This window comes from Neophocaena asiaeorientalis, unplaced genomic scaffold (genome assembly GCF_003031525.2).
Source record: "Neophocaena asiaeorientalis asiaeorientalis breed wild unplaced genomic scaffold, Neophocaena_asiaeorientalis_V1.1 scaffold474, whole genome shotgun sequence".
NCBI lineage: Eukaryota > Metazoa > Chordata > Mammalia > Artiodactyla > Phocoenidae > Neophocaena > Neophocaena asiaeorientalis.
The window spans coordinates 634,105-652,764 of record NW_020175391.1 but is presented as its reverse complement, the minus strand read 5'-3'; the positions used below and the strand labels follow the sequence as shown (position 1 = coordinate 652,764).

General features: G+C 49.7%; 1 protein-coding gene across 1 annotated transcript; it reads right to left on the bottom strand.

Annotated features, from left to right (window-relative positions):
• Nucleotides 1-876: 876 nt before the first annotated feature.
• On the bottom strand, nt 877-11,297 carry SV2A (synaptic vesicle glycoprotein 2A). Its single transcript, XM_024765839.1, has 12 exons — nt 10,419-11,297; nt 8,933-9,113; nt 7,959-8,110; nt 7,713-7,846; nt 6,955-7,044; nt 6,605-6,715; nt 6,328-6,416; nt 5,264-5,428; nt 4,920-5,053; nt 3,851-4,057; nt 3,100-3,259; nt 877-2,685 (listed from the first exon to the last, which is right to left on the bottom strand). The coding sequence occupies exons 1-12, from the start codon at nt 11,038-11,040 to the stop codon at nt 2,502-2,504; spliced, it is 2,229 nt and encodes a 742-aa protein (XP_024621607.1). The 5' UTR covers nt 11,041-11,297; the 3' UTR covers nt 877-2,501.
• Nucleotides 11,298-18,660: the final 7,363 nt, after the last annotated feature.

The following is an 18,660-nucleotide window of genomic DNA, read 5'->3' as shown; positions in this document are numbered from 1 at the left end:
GTGGAATCATGCATATTTGTCTTTCTGTGACTGGCTTATTTCACTTAGCATAATGTCCTCATGGTTTATCATAGCAGAATTTCCTTCTTTTTTAAGGCTGGCAAGTATTCCATTGTTATGTACATACTATATTTTCTTTATCCATGCATTTGTCAATGGACGTTTAGGTTGTTTCCACATCTTAGCCATTGTGATATTCTGCAATGAACATGAGAGTGCTAATACCTCTCCAAGATCCTGATTTCAGTTCTTTTGGATAAATACCCAGAAGTGGGATCGCTGGATCATATGGTAGTTCTATTTTTAATTTTTTGAGGAACTTCCATATTTTCCAGAGTGGCTGTATCATTTTGAATTCCCACCAACAAAGTACAGGGGTTCCAGTTTCTCCACATCTTTGCCAACACTTTATATAATAGCTATCCTGAGAGGTATGAGGTGGTATCTCATTATGGTTTTGATTTGAACTTCCCTGATGATTAGTGACATTGAGCATTTTTTTATATATACCTATTGGTCATTTTATGTCTTATTTGGGAAAATGGCTATTCAAGTCCTTAGCCCATTTTTTAATTAGGTTATTAGTTTTTTTGCTATTGAGTTGTAGGACATTACCCCAAGTTTTCAAATCTAGGAGACTGAGGGGGTGCTCCATCTGTAGAAGTGGAAAGGTCAGGATAGAGAGGCCAACTCAGGAAGTAAATGTGATGCATCAGGTTACTCTGGCCTTCAGTTTAGAGAGAGAGGAGTTGTTTTTCCATCTCACGTCTTCCCCTCCCAGGACTGTCTCAGAGTTGGACGTAGGTGGAGGCAAAGAAGCAGACATAGATTTTAAGGATTTGTTTCCTTTTTATTTTTCATCAATATTTTCATTTTTTACATCAACAGAGTTGGGTTTAGGGTTCCCCAGGAAAGTAAGGGAGATGGATGGGTCCCTCCAGGGGGTTGCAGGGGAGAGGGCTGCCTCCAGCAAGTGAAGGGTGAGGGAAGAGGGCACACACTCGCACACTGGGCACTGGAGAAGGCAGTCCTTTGAGCACAGACATCAAAGAGTTAAACAGTCACCACCTGGTTCATTGTTACAAAATGGGAGTGACCATAGGGTGGGGGGCACCAGACGCGGCATGAGGAGGGTGAATTTGGATTTTCTTTTTTTATTGTTGTTTTCACTTTTTTCCTTTTAACTTTTTTTTAACATTTACAAACAGCTAAAAACTACGACACATCACAGCTACGGTGGGGGAAAGGGGGCACCAAAGAAAGCAGCCACACAGAGTAGGGTGGGGCAGGGGCAGCTTAACCTACAGGGGCTGTCCTGTGGAAAGGGTGAGACGGGGAGACTGAGGCTTCTGGTCCCTGCATTAGGAGTCCCTGGCTTACTGCCTAACCTCTTCCCACTTTACAGGAGTTGCTGGGAAGGCCCCAGTTCCTGCCCCGCCCCAGCTCCTTGTGCTTTTGATCTGCTGGTTGGACCATATGACTGGTTTCTTTCCCTCCACCGCTCCCCTGCCTGTGAGGGGACAGGTTGGAGGTGGGAGGGCTTCTGTGCTGTGCCTGTCTGTGCTATAGTGGGTAGAGCCTCTCATTCCAGAGGAGGCCTGTGCTTCTTGAGAGGAGGGGAGGAGATGGACCTTGTCAGGTGCCCTCAGCTCTCCCTAGACTGTGGGATTCTTATCCCAGCCTGGCCTAGGGCTCCTCCCACCCAGGCCCGGCACAGAAACAAGATTAGGGGAGGTACTGGGGGAGGCAGGGTTGTGTGTGTGTCCACTGAAGTTACCCTTGGCTTGTATCTGAGGACAGCATAACGACACCCCCACCTCACAGCACGCACACACACACACACATAAATGTACACAAGCACTCACACACACAGTCCTGCTGAGCTGCCTCAGAACTTAATATATAAATAAATAAGAATCAGAAAGCTAATTTCATAAAATTCAGGCTTCTTACTTGTAGCCCAAATTGAGAAGGAAATGGAGGCTAGGGGGCTGAGGTTTATTGCTACTCCCCCAGCATCCAACAGGAGGCGTGAGAGGGCACTTTACGCGCTTACGACTCTAAGTTCTTTTGGTCCATGGTCTACACTAGGCCCCTAACGCCAGCATAGCCACACGCCTGTGCTTTCACCAGGGCCCAGGCAGAGGGAATGAGGGGGAAGGCAGGAAGCCTGTTCTAGAGTCCCAGGCGCCGGGAAGAGCAAGGGCCTCTCACTAACACTGGGGAGAAGTGTGGGGCCAAGCCTTCTCTTGGGCAAAGTCACGGGTGGGAGGAGGTGGGGGACAGGGCTGCACCCCAAACCTGGGATGGAGGAGCCTTCCCTGTAGTCCCTGCCCACGGGGTCACGCACGTGCACACACATACACACGAACACACGGCTAAGACACCAAACGGGAGCGGGGAATGAGGGCTCTTTGTGGCCAGGATGGCAGGGCAGGGAAGGGGAAGAAGGAATTGTTGGTCTCACAGTGTGCCTGCCACCCCCGAAGCCCCAGAGACTCTCACTGCAGCACCTGCCCCCGCGTCTCGGGCAGCTTCAGGGCCAGAGAACTACCAAGGGCAAGAGCAGCTGAGGCAAAGAGGATGGGGGCGGCCTTGGTGATTCCCACAAAGGATGTGAAGATGCTGATCCCCAGCACAGCTGCCAGCTTACACAGAGCATTCAGGAAGCCGAAGGCTGTGGTCCTGCTCAGGAGTCCCCCAGCGCAGCACGCAGGATGCAGGGGCCCGGCCCAGGAGGGAGACAAAGGGAAGAGGCATGGGAGGGTTTGTGGGGGAAGGGTGGGTAGGTGGGAAAGTGAAAGAGAGACGGCAGGCAGTGTCCAAGAGGAAGAGGAAAGATGGAGAGATTAGAGAGGTGAGGGATGCACATCAGGGAATACAGATAAATTGGGAGGCAAGGGGGAAAGGACACCAAAAAATTAAGACTTCAAGGAGTGAATATAAAAGCTACCAACTTGTAGAGGAGAAACTCAAGGGGAATATGTACCCTTTTACCCCTAAACATGCCTTTCCCAATCAGCCCCCTTCCTCACCCCTTTTCTGTCCTGTCCTGTGAGCACTAAACCTGCTGCCCTGCCCCTACCACACTCCAACTACCTCTTGTCCGAGGGGTAGAGTTCAACAGTCAACACGTCCAGCGCGTTCCAGGATGCAATGCTGACCCCCCCAAAAAGGCAGAGCAGAGCAATCATGGCTGACTCGCTGTTCCCAAAAGACAGGAAGAAGCAGGAGACACAGGACATCACGCTGGAGCCAGCTAGAGCCGGGGAAGGAGAAAGCAGCGTGAGCCTGGCCACAGCCCACACTGTCCTGTCGACCAGCGCTGAGCGCAGCCCACGATGAGACTCTCTTTTTGCCAAGGTACCCAAAAGAAAGGCTTTCCACTCATCCCCAACCTCCCTTAAAATTGTCTTATTAACAATTCAGTACCAACCATTTCTTCAGTGCAGGCTATGGGCCAAGCAACTTGATGGTTTACACGCATTGCTAATAAGGCAACCTCATGAGACAGGTACTATCATCACCGCCATGTTGCAGATGAGACAGCTGGGCTCATAGAGGTAAAGTGACTTGCCCAAGGTGGAGCTGAGATTCAAAACAGATGACCTCAAAGCCTGTGCCCTGAACTTGCTATTCTGCCTACCTCCTACCCGCAGAAGAGCTTCCCCACCAGACCCCTCCCCGTCCTGCAGCCACCCCCAAGCAGAAGACGTGAGAGACAGAACCTGTGTCTTAGCTTCTGGCTAAGCTTTCCACAGACTAAGCTGAGAAGCCCAGTGACAGCCTTCCCCTTCCCCCAGCCCCCTAAACGGTTCCGACACACCACCAGCCAGCCTCCCCGCCTTACCAAGCATCCGGAGCCTGCCAATCTTGTCCATGAGCAGGGCAGACACAATGTTCCCAGGAAGCACAGCCAGCGTCCCCAAGAAGCTGACGAAATACACCATGTAGGCACCTTCACCTGTCCCTGTCACGTCCAGTGGGCAGCCCTCCTTGTTGTGCAGGAATGTGCTGTTCACCAGACGGCTGTTCACAAACTTGTACTCGAACAAGTCTGGGGGCAAAGGCCAAGACAGGCGGACAGGGCAGATGTGAGAGCGAGGCTGCTACTGCTTATGCCCAGGGCTCTGCCTTTGAGGGGTTTAGCTGGGATGGCTCTCGGAATCATTCAGGGCACTCATGGCAAAGCATCAGATAACATCACCATATGAACTAGAACTCTTTACAGCACAAAATGACCATAGTCTACCAAATGAAACAGTGTGGCTGGCTGTTTCCCAGTTTTCTCATTAATAGTGTCTGCTTCTTTCCCATTCATTCTTTTTGTCTGCTCTAGCTGACTATAAGCAGTGGCAGTGCCATGAGTTTAGGATAAATTAATGAGCAAAATATTAAAAATCATTAAAAATCCTATCCATTATTTTTTCCTGCAAGGTGGAAAAACTCACCCAGTACTCCATTTAGAGGTGGGAAACCTCAGTCTAGCTCACAAAACCAGCCTTTCATGTGCATACAGTTTGAGAATCACTATTAAAGAAATGGATTAAGGCATGGACTCCCTTTTCTCCACCAAATATCCCTTTTATTGTTTTTCTGTTTCCCAAGGACACTGTTGTGCATGATTTTTGCCCTCTTCAAAAATGCATTAATATCACCACACTGAGCTGTTTCAATTCTAGCCAAAGGCAAAGAAACCTGATGTTTTTGTCAGATGTTCTATTTATCACAGAAAAATGTTCAATTTCCATTAGATTTTTGTAATTATTGGTAGTAGCTAATAGGCCCCCATACCACCTCCAAGGCTCCAGAGAGCTCAGCTTGAGAAAAGTGAGTTAGGAAATGAAGAAGGCTCCTTTTCCCTGGCTCAAGATCCACCCAACCCTTTAGTCTATCAGCCACTAGCCACCCCACCTTACCAGTGTTATAGAACACGGTGTTGATGAACGTGCAGTTGCGGAAGAAAGTGTTGCTGGATGTGACATCCTCGAAATAACACTCCTCAAATAGGGAGTCCTCAAAGGACACTGACTTCAGACGCAGCCCAATAAACCTGTAAGGCCAGGATGATGAGAGCCACTTTCCCCTCATCCTTAAACCCTCCTCCAAGACTCAGTTCCTTAGTGAAGTAACAGGAAGCTGCAGCGCTGAGGAGAACCACGGCTCCTTGCCCCCAAACACCTTGTCTCCAAATCCCCAGACTCACAAAGGAGGCAAAGGGTAGAGGGGGTGGAAGGAGTGAAGTGTAGAGGTCCCCACATACTTGTCATTGAAGTACTGTCCCCCTCGGTGGATCTGATTCTCCAAGGTGAAGTTAAAAGTCACGTGCTCTACACGTTCCCCAGGGAACACTTTGGTGCGAGCTGCATAGTCCACAGCCTGGAGATGGCGGATCATGTCGGGAAACCAGACAGTCAGGCCATAGTAGCTGAAGAGTCAAGGGCAATGGAATCAGACAGGGCTCCAGCATCAGGGCCACGCAGTCCTTTGAAGTACTGTCCCCCTCGGTGGATCTGATTCTCCAAGGTGAAGTTAAAAGTCACGTGCTCTACACGTTCCCCAGGGAACACTTTGGTGCGAGCTGCATAGTCCACAGCCTGGAGATGGCGGATCATGTCGGGAAACCAGACAGTCAGGCCATAGTAGCTGAAGAGTCAAGGGCAATGGAATCAGACAGGGCTCCAGCATCAGGGCCACGCAGTCCAAGGAGGGCGAAATAGAGGAGTCAGCTCATGTTAGGACCTTGCTCACCTCCCCAGCCTCATCTCCCACCTCATCTCATCTTTCACCAATTGCTGTGGTTCTGGGGGACTTCAGGTTCTTCTAACCCTCCCACCATATTATTTCTTACCTCCCAGGCATTTATTTGCTCTTCCTTCTGTTTAAAACAGTCTCCCCATCCCACCCTCAGCCTATCTAACTCCTATTCATCCTTTAGGACTTAGATCCCCTCCCCAGCCCACCCCAGATCTGGGCTGGAAAGCCTGCTCATGTGTTCCAGAAGCACTTCCCCCACCGTGGCACCCATCACACTGCTTTACAGCTAGTTTTCTCTAGCTCCTGGACCAAAATGTAAACTCCATGAGGACTGGGACCACATCTATTCCATCGCATCAGAGTACCTGGCACAGAACAGAAATGAATACTGTTCAGCCTGTAATATAAGTTTGTTGGATTAATGAGTGAAGTATAGGGTGGAGGATAAGAGGGGCTCTGAAAAGCACCTTCCTCATTATTCATCCCCTTCACTTCCATTTTCTCCACCTCCCTCCCAACCCACAAACCATCACATCCCCCACATACCACCCGTCCCACCCACCTCCTCACCTGAACGACATGGTGAACCACACACCCATCATCATCAGAGTGATGCGGCGATATTCTGGACCAAAACAGGAGAGGAAATTCCCCCAAACCTAGGTGGAACAGGACAAAGCCAGACAGTGGCCGCTAGCCAGTAGTTTTAGCACCTAAAGATCCCCATTTTTCTGCCCTACTACCTCCCTCCAGTTCACGCATCACCCCCACACCCAGGCTCAAGCTCTGCCTTCCTCTCCATCTCTCCCACTCCCTTCTTTCTCTCCACCATCCCATACCCCATTACCTGCCCTCCCAGGCTCAAGGCCCGGACCCCCCAGCGCTGGTACCAGGTCCCTGTGTCTGACTGAATCTCAATCAACTCATCCTCCTGATGAATTGTCTTAATGTGGGTTACCTAGGGTCAAGAGAAGGAGCGAGCAGTCACACAGTCTGTACTTTCCACCCCTTCCAGGTACCTCAGTTTCTCCCGCAGTAGCAAAATGGGAGGCAGGAGGTGGACATGATACACTGAGGGATCTCGTTGAGGGAGAGTGTGGCCAGAGCTGCCTAGGAAGGTGGGTGGGGACTGCGGGAGGTATCCAAAGAGGGGCCAGGTGGGGGCTTGGAGGACTGAGGGGGAAGACTGTGGCTTACTGAGAAGACTCGCTCAGGATGCCCCTTGGCTCGCATGTTGGTGTCATGGACCTGCTTCAGTACCATCCAGGCCTCATCATGTTTCCCGTTCTAGAGCCACAGACACAATCCCCACATCCAGGTTAGCCCCTCCCTGACCCAGGGTTATAGACCCCCTCCCTCAACCTGGCTTATGGAATCACAGGACACAAAAAGGCTCCTACCCCCAACCCCTATGTGCCCCTATGTGACCTACGGGCACATCCATCATCCACTCTGAAAGAGCCCAAGCGGGACGACAGCAAGATATCATCAGACTTGGGTAAGAGTGGGGGAATCCAGGGTCCTAACCCAGGTCTTAGGGAATCCTCTGGTCCAATGGAAAGAGAAAACTGAAAACAAGGGAAATGATGGTGGGCAAGCATGTAGTCAGAGAAGGGGCAGCATCCTAACCCTGCTGGATCAAGATAAAGTTGAAGGGGGAAGGAGTAGGCAGTAGATCCTCTTTTGAACTGTAAAGTCAGGGCCAGGGCCAGGACCTCTGCCTGCAAAACCTTAAGCCACCCATGGTTGAGCAGGTCCCATGGTTTCTCCACCCACAGAACTCCTCTGGAAACACATTCTAAGACAAAGGAAGCAAGATAAAGTCCCCCAGACCTTGGACCCTGTGAGGAAGGAAAGCAGCCGCATAGGACCAAACCAAACCCACAGTGGGTGTTGGAATACAGGAGCCCCTGCTGCCCTTCCCCCAGGCCAGCCCCAGCCCCAGCCCCATTCACCTCCAGGAAGAAACGGGGGCTCTCAGGCTGTGTGGTCAGAGCCCCAATGGCAAACACAGAAGGAAAGGCGCAGACGAGGACAAAGACCCTCCAGCTGTGGAACTGGTAAGCGGACCCCATCTGAAAGCTCCACCCTGGCAGGGACAGAGTCACAGCATCAGCAGAGAGGCCAGAGGCTGGAAGGTCCTACCACAGGGAGCATAGGAGAGGAGGGAGTCTGGGGTGCATCTTCTGGGGGCTGCTCACCGTAGTGGGGGATGATGGCCCAAGCCATAGCAGCTGCGTACACTCCACCAATCATCCAAAACATGCAGAGCCAGCTCAAATGCTCCCCACGTTTCTCCTGGGCCAGAAACTCCGAAAAATAGGAGAAGACGATGGGGATGGACCCTCCAATCCTGGAGGGCATTGCAAGAATTCAGCATCGGAAAATGGCCATATTCTTGATCCCCTCCCTGCCCCAGTGCTCTGGATCCCCAAGTCCCTTTCATCTTCCGGACCTTTTAAAGAGACTCTTTCTCACACGTGCCCTATAAGCTCCCTCACCACCAGCCATCAAGCACTCATCCTTGGGAATCTGGGAAACAGGCAGGCAGGCCTCGGGGAATGGGAAGGAACAAACATTGAATGTTGAAGATGACTACAGAGTTGGAAGGGAGGGAATATAATTACAGAAAAGAGGGGAAATCCCCAAAGGAAAAAGAGCAAAGAGGCATCTGAGGGCACATATATGGGAGCAGGCCAGAAAAGAGCTTGGAGACAATGCAGAGAGTACATGCAGGTGGCTGAGGAAGTGTTGGAGTTGGGTGGGTCAGGACTTCAGAGTTCTGGCAGGTGGGGGTATTGACAAGGTCTGTTACTGAATGTAGGAAATATTTAGACTCTGGAAAGGGGATAACTCAAGGGTCCACAGGTACCCAGGGGTGAAGCTGAGACCCACTAGGCCTCTTCATGGAGCCAGGCTCAGAATGGAACTAAAGCATAGGGTGGAAGACTCAGCAGTGAACCACACATGGAATGGCATTCTGGACAGGCAGTAGACAGGTCCTGGACAGGGAGAAGCTGGCCTGAAGACGGTGGGAAGAGAAAGGAATTCATTCATTCAACTCACACATATTTGAGGTGCATCTGTTGTGCCTGGCACTGTGCTGGGCCCTAGAGATATAACAGTGACCAAGACCCAGCCCTGTTCTCCAGGGGCTTAGGAAGTGGACACTCACCCGACGCCAGAAAGGAGGCGGCAGAAAAGGAAAGTGCCATAACCCTGGACGAAAGATGAGAAAAAGGCGAAGACGCTGTTGACTGAGAGTGATATGAGCAGACATTGTCTTCGACCCAGCCGATCAGCTAGCCCTCCCCAGAGGAAGGCTCCCACCATCATGCCCAGGTAGACAATGAGGCCTGGAAGGAGGAAAACAGGGGCAGAAGGGGTATGAGCAGACACATTTCAATTCTTCCACTTGCCAAATATTTAAATGAGCTGAAACTGCAGGAGCATGGATGGAGGATCTGAAGGACCTCTAGAAGCTAAGTCTACCCAGAGATGAGAGCAAGTGAGAGAAGATGAATTATGTGAGCAAAAATGGAAGGCCATCTCTGCAGGCCAGGGGTTCAAAGGCAGGGATGCAGGTATGGGAGATCCCTAGAATTCTCCTCTTTCTTTCCCTCATTCCTTCTAGCTCCCTCTTACTTCTCACTCTCTTGCTGTCACGCACACACATGTACACGCACACACATACGTGACACCCCCATCTCTGGCTTGCCTGGAATGAGGAATGGATCTGCCTAGATTCTCAGACCCTCCCAGGGTCCCCTCTATTCTCTCTGCCGTGATGCCCTCAAAGCAGCAGGAGGTGTCTCTTATGTTTCCTGGGAAAGAAGCTCCATTGTTTCAATCTTCCCAGGAAATCCCATGCACAAAATCCATCCTTTACTCTTTCCAGCTCCAATACCTCTGGTCCTAAAACTCTCCTGTTTCTTACTTCCTTCATAAAATCAGAGTTGGAATTGATCTTAAAAGTCATCTACTCCAAACTCTGCATTTTACCCAGGCCCAAGCCAAGCCCCAGGGAGAAGGGAACTGCCCAAGATCTCATGGCAACTTGGCGACAGAGCAAGACCTGATCCCTTCTGAGTGAATCTAGGGGATTTCCTCCCTCTGGGTCCCCATCAGGAAGGGCCATTAAAGACCAATCGCTGGCCCCTGAACACTCCCAAGGCTAACCAAGAGCAAGTGTGACCAGCTTCTCTGGTTGAAGGCCGAGGATTCTTCCCCTCCCCCGACCACCCCAAACTGACTCTCCTCATGTAAACCAAGGAATTTGGATACTGACTTCTTGTTCCCCCCAAAAGGGGAATGGATCAGGATAACAAGAGGGAAGGCTCTGAAGAAACATTAAATGGGGGCCCATCCCACCATGGCCACCTCCTGCAGAACTAAGCAGACCACCACCCAACCACTGGCCCAAGCCCCAGCCCAGCTGCCCTCCCTCAGGCCTCTCTCGCATAAGCAACCTCACCATGACCCAACCCCCAGAGGAGGGGGTGGGGGTGGTGAGTTTGCAGAGGAACCCTGAACCCTCTGGGGACATCTTGGGAGCAGGGCCCTTGGGAGCCCAGTGGTGAGGACAGGAGCAGTTCTCAGGAACAGGAGTGTTTCCAGAGTTTGGGGCAGGACGGGGCTAGAGTGCTCGTTGAGAATCTTACCCAGCATGCCTTTGTTGGAGTCAGACAGGCACATGTCTTTCTCAGCACTGGGCAGCACGAAGCCCACCACAAAGACCTCGACACCATCAGCCATCAGCGCCAGACCAAGCACGAAATACAGTGTCCACTGGAAGCGGCCATGGCCACACTCCCGTAGGATGGCTTCATACTGCTGGGCCAGTTCTTCCCGTTCTTTCCGCCTCTGTGCCTCTCCCCGGCCCCCAGGGGGGCCCTCCCCATCACCCAAGCCCCCCCTCACTCCAGCCAGGGGTGCCCCATCTGCCATCCGCTCGCCTTTGCCCCCAGACTCTGCACGGGGGATGCCCTGATATTCCCCCTCATAGATCTCATCATCCTCGTCATGGCCCTCAGTGGCATCACTAGATGCGCCACCTTCCTCCTCATCCTGGGCCCCTTCCCCGCGGTAATAGCCGTCAGCAGAGGCAGGGAAGTCATCATCATCGTCCTCCTCCTCAAAGCGGGAGTAGGATCTCCGGGAATATTCATCCTGGACTCTGTCCAAGCCCTTCACCACCTTCTTGGCTGCGTGCTTCTTGACTTCCTTGGCAATGTCTTTGGCCCCACGGATGAAAGCTGCCCGGTCTCTGAAACCCTCTTCCATGATGGGGCTTTGGGAATACTTCACCAGATCTCCTACACTCCTTATTCAGATTTTGCTCAAGGACTTGTGGAGTCAGAAAGACCCCGTCCCCCTGTTACTTAGAGGAAGTGTGTTCGAGTATCTTTGGGCACAGAATAGGAGAATATAGGGCTTGGCCAGTGTGTGTTTAGGAGGGGAAAGGAGGGAGAGGAGCTTTGGCCCACACCCACTTCAGTTGGGTGCATTGGGAAGGGAGAAGGGGAGAGGGGGAACAGGAAGGGGAGGGGGAGCCAGGTTGCGGAGGCTAAGCTGGGGAGCCAGGATAACTCAGAAAAGGCTGATACTTCTCTTCCAGGAGCTTCTGGAGATCTAGAAAAAAATAAGAGGGAGAAAAAGGAGGTTGTGAGGCGTAAGACGCTGAAGAAGGCCAACATAGAGCTCCTGCTGACACAGAGCCCCACCTGGGCCATGTGTTACAGAGATGGTCTCCTTGCCTCAAGTCCCACTCGGTAAAAAGGGATGACTACCTGGGCCTACTACGGGCCATTCAGTATAAGCCCCCTTACTTTGACCTTGGAGACTAGACCCATGGGATTTGCTCCAAAGTTACAGTCATCGACCCAGAGCCCTTCTCACGACCCCCTGCCCCACATCAAGATCAGACCTTTTGCTTTACCACCAACCTGCCAAGAACACCAGAGGAAATAGAGAAACCAGAACTCCCTACTCCAGTCTGGTCTGGGTTTCTTACTGGGGGTGGAGCTTGGGGAGAAGGTAGAGAAGGAGCACTGAGTCCTCCAACCTGTTGCCTTCAGCCCACTGATGGCATCTGAAGGTGGGGCTTCCACAGTCCTTCCCTCAGGTTTCATGTTTATAGGCCTCACAGGGAGGGGTCTTCTCCCAAAATAGCTCAGTGGGTGAAAGCTCAGCTTCCAGAGTCAGACACACTTGGGTTTGACTTCCTGCTTCAGCACTTACTAGCTAAGTGACCATGGGCATGTCTCTGAACCTCCAAACCTTAGTTACCTCTTATTTAAGCAGGGAAAAGTAAGGATTAAATGACATAATGTGTGTAAGCTCTTTACCATAATACCTGGCACGTAAAAATTGATGAATAAATATTAGTTATTACTCTTCACAGTGATAATAATGTACGGAGATGCCCTCTACTCCTTCACAAGATACCAGAACAAAAGCCCTGTGGGTGCTCTTTAGGAGGAGCAACAGAAAGGGATACTGGCAAGGAGAAAGCTGGTTCAGTGCAAAGCACATGACAGTTACACGACATAAGTTGAAATCCCAGCTCTGCCATTTACTAACTGATCTTGAGAAGGTCACTTAACATCTCTAAGCCTCAGAGTCCTTATATTTAAATTGGGGATAACAATCTCTATTTCTCCAAGTTGATGTGAGGATTTAATCTCACAACAGACATTCTATTAGTTTCCTTCCTTCCTATTAGATTGAAAAATGTGAAAGAAGCAGCAAGCAGCAAGGGCAAAGCAGGGGAGTCATACTTGGATGCTACTGTATCCTCCCAAAACAGAGTCCCAAGACCCCTCTGTCTGTGTGCAAACGAATTCCAGCAGCTGGACCCACACTGTCTCCCTCCAGACAAACAATGAAAGACTCACAAAAAGGGAGATCCGGAACCTAAGGTCATGGAAAAAAAGGCAGATCAAAATCTAAGAAAGAGGTGATGACTGGCTATTGCCACCTTCCTTCAGGATGTCATAAATAGGCCCCCCTTTCACTGGTGGGGGTGGGAGTGCAAATGACTGATCAAACACATACATTTCCAACATGGGGGTCTAAGGTCTATAGTTGCACCTCATTCCCCCATGGCCTCCCTTCCTAATCCCCCTTAATCCTTTCTGCTCCTCCTCCAGGAGTCAAGGAAAAGGGAGTCCATAAATACCGCATTGCGTAGGAGGCTGATGTAGAAGGAAGGGGGCCTTGGACCTCCCCACCATAAAAGTCACCCTCCAGAGGCAGGCATAGGAGAACCCCCTCTTCCTTCATAGAAGCAGAGGAAGCAGGACTAGATTCTGATCAGAGATCATTCCCCTAAAAACATCCTGCCTCCTTCTGCTCCCACCCATCCAGGGCCCTCATTAAATATCACACACACACACACACACACACACACACACACACACACACACACACACACACACGGTGGCCCTGGCAAAGAGGGTAAGTAATGCTATGTAGTTCAGAAAGAAGCACTGGCAAGCAGAGTCCTACCCCTCAGGTCAGATGTGGGCACTGGACCACGATGACCAGAACGAGTGACCCCTACATCACCTTCTTTGCTTTGCAGTTCAGGACCCAAACCATCCCCCATGAAAGAAAGGGAACAGTGGAATCCCCTTCGTGCATGCAATTTGCTTGCCTCTCCTCTTTCCCAACTAGAATCTCCCTCCAAACCCTGAAGGAGGCAGATGGACCCACCAGGAGCCATGCCCCTTGTTTGTTAACACTATCCACCCCTGAGAGGTATGGGAAGCGTAGAGAAGGCCCCCAGAGCCTCAGCAGGATATGATGGCTCAACAGCCAGCTCCCCCAGGGCCAACAAGCCCAGCAGGTCAGGATGGACAGAAGGAAGACAAATTCTTTGAGCTGGTGAGGAAGTGGTGTTATTTTTAGCCCCCAAAGCAGCACAGGGTGGCTAAGCCTGTGGGAGAGGAGACAGGACTCAGAGAGGTGGGGGTTAAAGGAGACAAGATTCAGGGTTACAGGGCCCTTTAAGGTTGGCTGACTTCACCTGACCGGAAAATGTGCCCAGGAGATTTTCTGCAGAGGATGGAGGGGCGGGGGGACTCTGAGCAAAAGCTTCCTTTCAGGATAACTGAATCAGCCCTGGATAAGTGGAGGAGGGTCCAGAAGCCCCCTCCCCCCATCAAAACCCCTGACTTTGGAAGCCACCTGGATTTCCCAACCCACCCTAGCCCAGGTGACAAGGTCATCAAGAGCAGTCACTTATCAAAACATCCATGGAGGGGGAGGCTCTGAAGCACCCCTCCCCATTACAGCTGGGTGATTGAGCCTCGGTCCCCACCCCAGGACAGCCAAGGCTGCACCTCCCCTCCCTACATGCTACCCTAGGGTTAGGAAGATGGAGTATCTGAGGGAAGAAGATCAAGGTGTCAGCTGAGAATGACCAAGACGGAATACGGAAAGGCAGGGGTGCAGGGGGAGAACTCCAGGCGCACACGCGCAGAGACTGCCCCTGCCATCATCTGCGGTGACCGTCCCCATCCCGCTCCGCTCTGGTGTAAGAGACGAGCCCCTAGAACTGACTGAACCGATTCTCTGAGCGCCTGTGGAAGAAGAAAAGAGGATGGGGAGGGACTCGGGGCTCCAAGGAGAAGTGTTGACGGGGCTAGCGGGGCTGTCACAGGGACAGCTGGAGATGACACACAGCCCCTTCTAGTTAAAGACTAAAGGATCTAAGGAAAGTAAAACTGGTATCAGGGAGGCAAGTGGGAAGACAAAAAAGGAGATGGTGAACGAGGAAGCCCCTTCCTCAGCGGCCCAATCCCAGAATGGCAGGACCGACGAATTTCAGGGGCTCTCTCTTCCTTCAGATCGCCTCCCTTCCCCTTCCTCACGGTTCCTAGCCAAACTCCTTTGCACAACCCTCTTCTAAATCCGGAGTGCTCACACTTAAAGTTTACCTGGCTGTTTTAGAGGAAGCAGGAATAACAAGGTGTGGTTTCTATCCCGAACTGCCAGAGGCAGAAACTCCTGGATCCCTGCCACCTCCTTCCAGAAACAGTCCAGATTATTTATTTCCAATGCAGACCTCCCTGTCCTCCATTCTGCTGGCGACAGCAGAGGTTGGAGAAGCTGAAGCGGTTTAACAGGCCTGACCAAGTGGGCATCTCCCTTTCCATTTATTTGCTCCAATGACTCAAAAAAGAACTCCCTCAGTACTCTTCCCCACTTTCTTACTACATACACACACACACACACACACACACACACTCTTCACACTTCTGCTTCCAGGGCAAGAAGGAGTGAATTGGTTTCAATTCTTTCCTTATCTTTCCTTTGCCCCTGTACCAGTAACCTGGGCTTAGAGATCCAAGTCATACCAGTTGGTGAAATCTTTGCTCCAGAGGTGCAGGAGCAGGGTGCTTTGGGGATGTTCATACTGAATATGTCTACCTATTCTAGGTAAGGTCTTGGGTTAGCTACACAGAACACTGACCAGGGGCTCTGACTTGGGTTCTCACTTCCAATAAGCTATGGGCTCTTGGTCCAGTTCTCTGCCTCTCTGAACCTCAGTTTTCTCATCTGGAAAATGAGGGGCTTGGACTAGATGCTGTATCAGATCCCTTTTATATTTAATAGTATGTGATTCTGTTCTCCTAAACATGGAGGTTTCAAAATGCTGGGATATGTTACATGGAGAGGGCTGGCAGGCTGTGTCCCAAGCAACCTGACAGATGGCATTTGTGGTATTGAATTTACCACTGACAAGGATGTGGGCCTTTGGAGTTTCGCATACTCCAAAGCTACATCTTGGAAATACTGTTTTTTGCCAACAAACTTTATAATTTACTAAAATATAAAACCATAATACATAAGCCTAATTTACAGTGAGAAATTTAACTGTCACTCAGACTGAAGGAAAACTCATGTCTGCATGTCCAGCACATTTTCTCCCTTAAACCAAATCAGAATAATAATGTCAACATATAAATGCACAATGACATACTGAACAGGAGTAGTTGTATCTTTAATGGCATCTGGCCATCCCCAGCAAGGAGTCGTGCCAATGGGTTCAGAAAACTCTTCTTTGGCTACGGTTCTCCACCCCTATCTCTTAAGCTATGGGCAGCCTTGCCAATGCTCCTGGACTACTCTAACTCTGCTGGTTAAGGCACTCTTTCCAGGATGGCTCTTGGAAAGGCTGTGCCCACGTGGGCCTCATGGACTCTCCCTTTACTGGCTAGCATTCACTGCTGACCTCTCTTCAGGTTGACATATTCCTTATTGAAATATGTTAATATTTTCAATTAGGTTATAGCCAAGTCCTGCTGGCAGGGAGCCAGCGCTTCTCTTTAAGGTTACTTTGCATACTCTCTACTTATCCATTACTAAAATAGAAATCTTGTACTCTTAGAGAGAAAGGTTTTATATATTTTTCAAGTTCTGAGGAAAGACCATCACTTTACCCTAGAACCAAGGACCCATGCACCTCACCAGCTACTCCTTCACAGGCCCCTTTTCTGGGTCCATTAACATTAGAGTTCCTCAGGGGCTCAGTCCCGGGCCCGGCTCTGCGTCCACCTACTCTCTCTTCTCCTTGATCACTTCAGGTAGACCCAGGACCTTAATGCTGCCTATATGCTATCAATTCCCACATTTCTATCTCCAGTCCAGACCTTTCCACCAAACTCAGAATCACCATCTGTCAATTCAACATCATCACATGGGTATCTAAAAACCATCTCAAACCTAACAGAACATAAACAAACTTCTGAACGAGTTCCTCATCTTTTTACCAAGGTGTTCAGGCCAAAAACCTTACAGTCATCTTTGTTTCCTTTCTTTCTCTTATCCCTACATCAGCAAGTCTGGTTGGCCCTACCTTCAAAATCTATTCTGTATCTACCACTTCTCCACCACTGCCCTAGTCTAAGCCACCATCATCTCCTTCCTTAGCTACTGCAACAGCCTCCTAACTGGTTTCCCTACTTCCAATCTTGCTTACTTAAAACCCATTATTCTCAGCAGTCGGGGTGATCCTTTAAAAACAAATCAAATCTGATCCAACAAATATGCTCCCAAGAGAAATGAGTGCGTATGTCCCATAAAAATACAAGTATTTTTATAGCAGCTTTATCCATAATAGTCAAAAACTTCAAATGTCTATCAGCCAAAGAATGGTTAAACCTGGATAAACAAATTGTGGCAGCCAAAGAATGGTTAAACCTGGATAAACAAACTGTGGTATATTCATATAGGAAATACTATGTAACAAACTTAAAAGACAGAACTATTATATACAACTGCATAAAAAGATCTCACAAAATATTGAACAAAAGAAGCCAGGGCTTCCCTGGTGGCGCAGTGGTTGAGAGTCTGCCTGCCGATGCAGGGGATGCGGGTTCACGCCCCGGTCCGGTCATGAGATGCGGGTTCATGCCCGGTCTTGTGCCGCAGAGCAGCTGGGCCCGTGAGCCATAGCCGCTGAGCCTGTGCATCCGGAGCCTGTGCTCTGCAGCGGGAGAGGCCACAACAGTGAGAGGCCCGCGTACCGCAAAAAAAAAAAAAAAAAGCCAGACCAAGAGTACACACTTTATGATTTCATTTATGTAAAGTTCAAGAAAAAGCAAATTAATCTACTGTGAGAGAAAATCGTGGTTACATGGTGGGAATGTGCTACATTTAAACCTAAATGGTGGCTAAAAGGGTGCATACAGATGTAAAAATACACTTAAGATCTGTGTGTCTTTCTGAATGTATTTTATACTGCAAATTTTTAAAAAAAGCTTTAATGAGATTTTTCCACTCTCCTTTCCTCAGATCCTCCAATGCTTCCCATTATACTAAAAATTAAATCCAAACTCCTAACCAAGATTCAAAAAGCTGTGCATGTTCTGGCCCCTACCTGCTCCCTCCAACCCTCTTTCCTAGGTCTCTCCCAGGCTTCAACTCTGCTTTACCTTCACTGGTCTCCCTGCTGTGCCTCCAACATGCCCACATCTGAGGACCTGGGCACTGGAAGTCCTGCTGCCACTGCTGGGAACTAGTCTAGACTTGCTCTTACCTCCCCCCACCAGACAGCTCTCCTCCACAAATGGCTTAAATTGGGTGTGGGAAATAAGATTATGGAGCAGAAGGTGATCAATGAGTGTACCAGTAATCATAGTTAACATTGTTAGAGCATTTACCTGACTTGGGCACTTTTCTGACCAGTTACATTGATTAACTCACCCCACCTCCTCATTAACCTATGAGATGATCACCATTTACAGATGAAACTGAGGCACTGATTAGTTAAGTAGTAACTTATACTTATAAGTATATAAGTATAACTTATATATAATCACACAACTCAAAAGTGGCAAAACTAGGATTTGAACCAAGGCAATATAGATGCAGAGCTCTTATTCATTTTAAATGCATCCATTTTAAGTGTATAGTTCCATGTGTTTTAACAAATGTATACTCCCATGTAAGCAACCTTTTGATCAAGATAAAGAATATTGCCGCTAAAAGTTCCCTTGTGCCCTTCTGAGGTCAATCTCCCCATCCTTGGCAACCACTAATCCCCTTTCTGTCACCGTAGATTAGATTTGTCTATTCTAGAGTTTTATATAAGTAGATTCATACAGTATATAGGTCTCTGGCTTCATAGCTCTGGGTTTCAGAGCTTTCCAGGGTTTTTAACCACTGCCTTATACTACTTCCTGGTGTAGCTTCTTTCACCACTTACCTATCAAATTGGCTACTCCTCAGGACTTCCCTGGCAGTCCAGTGGTTAAGACTCTGTGCTTCCACTGCAGGGAGCACGGGTTCGATCCCTGGTCAGGGAACTAAAGATCCCACATGCTGTGTGGCATGCCAAAAAAAGTTTTTTTAAATGGCTACTCCTCAACATCAGCCACCCATCTATATCCTACC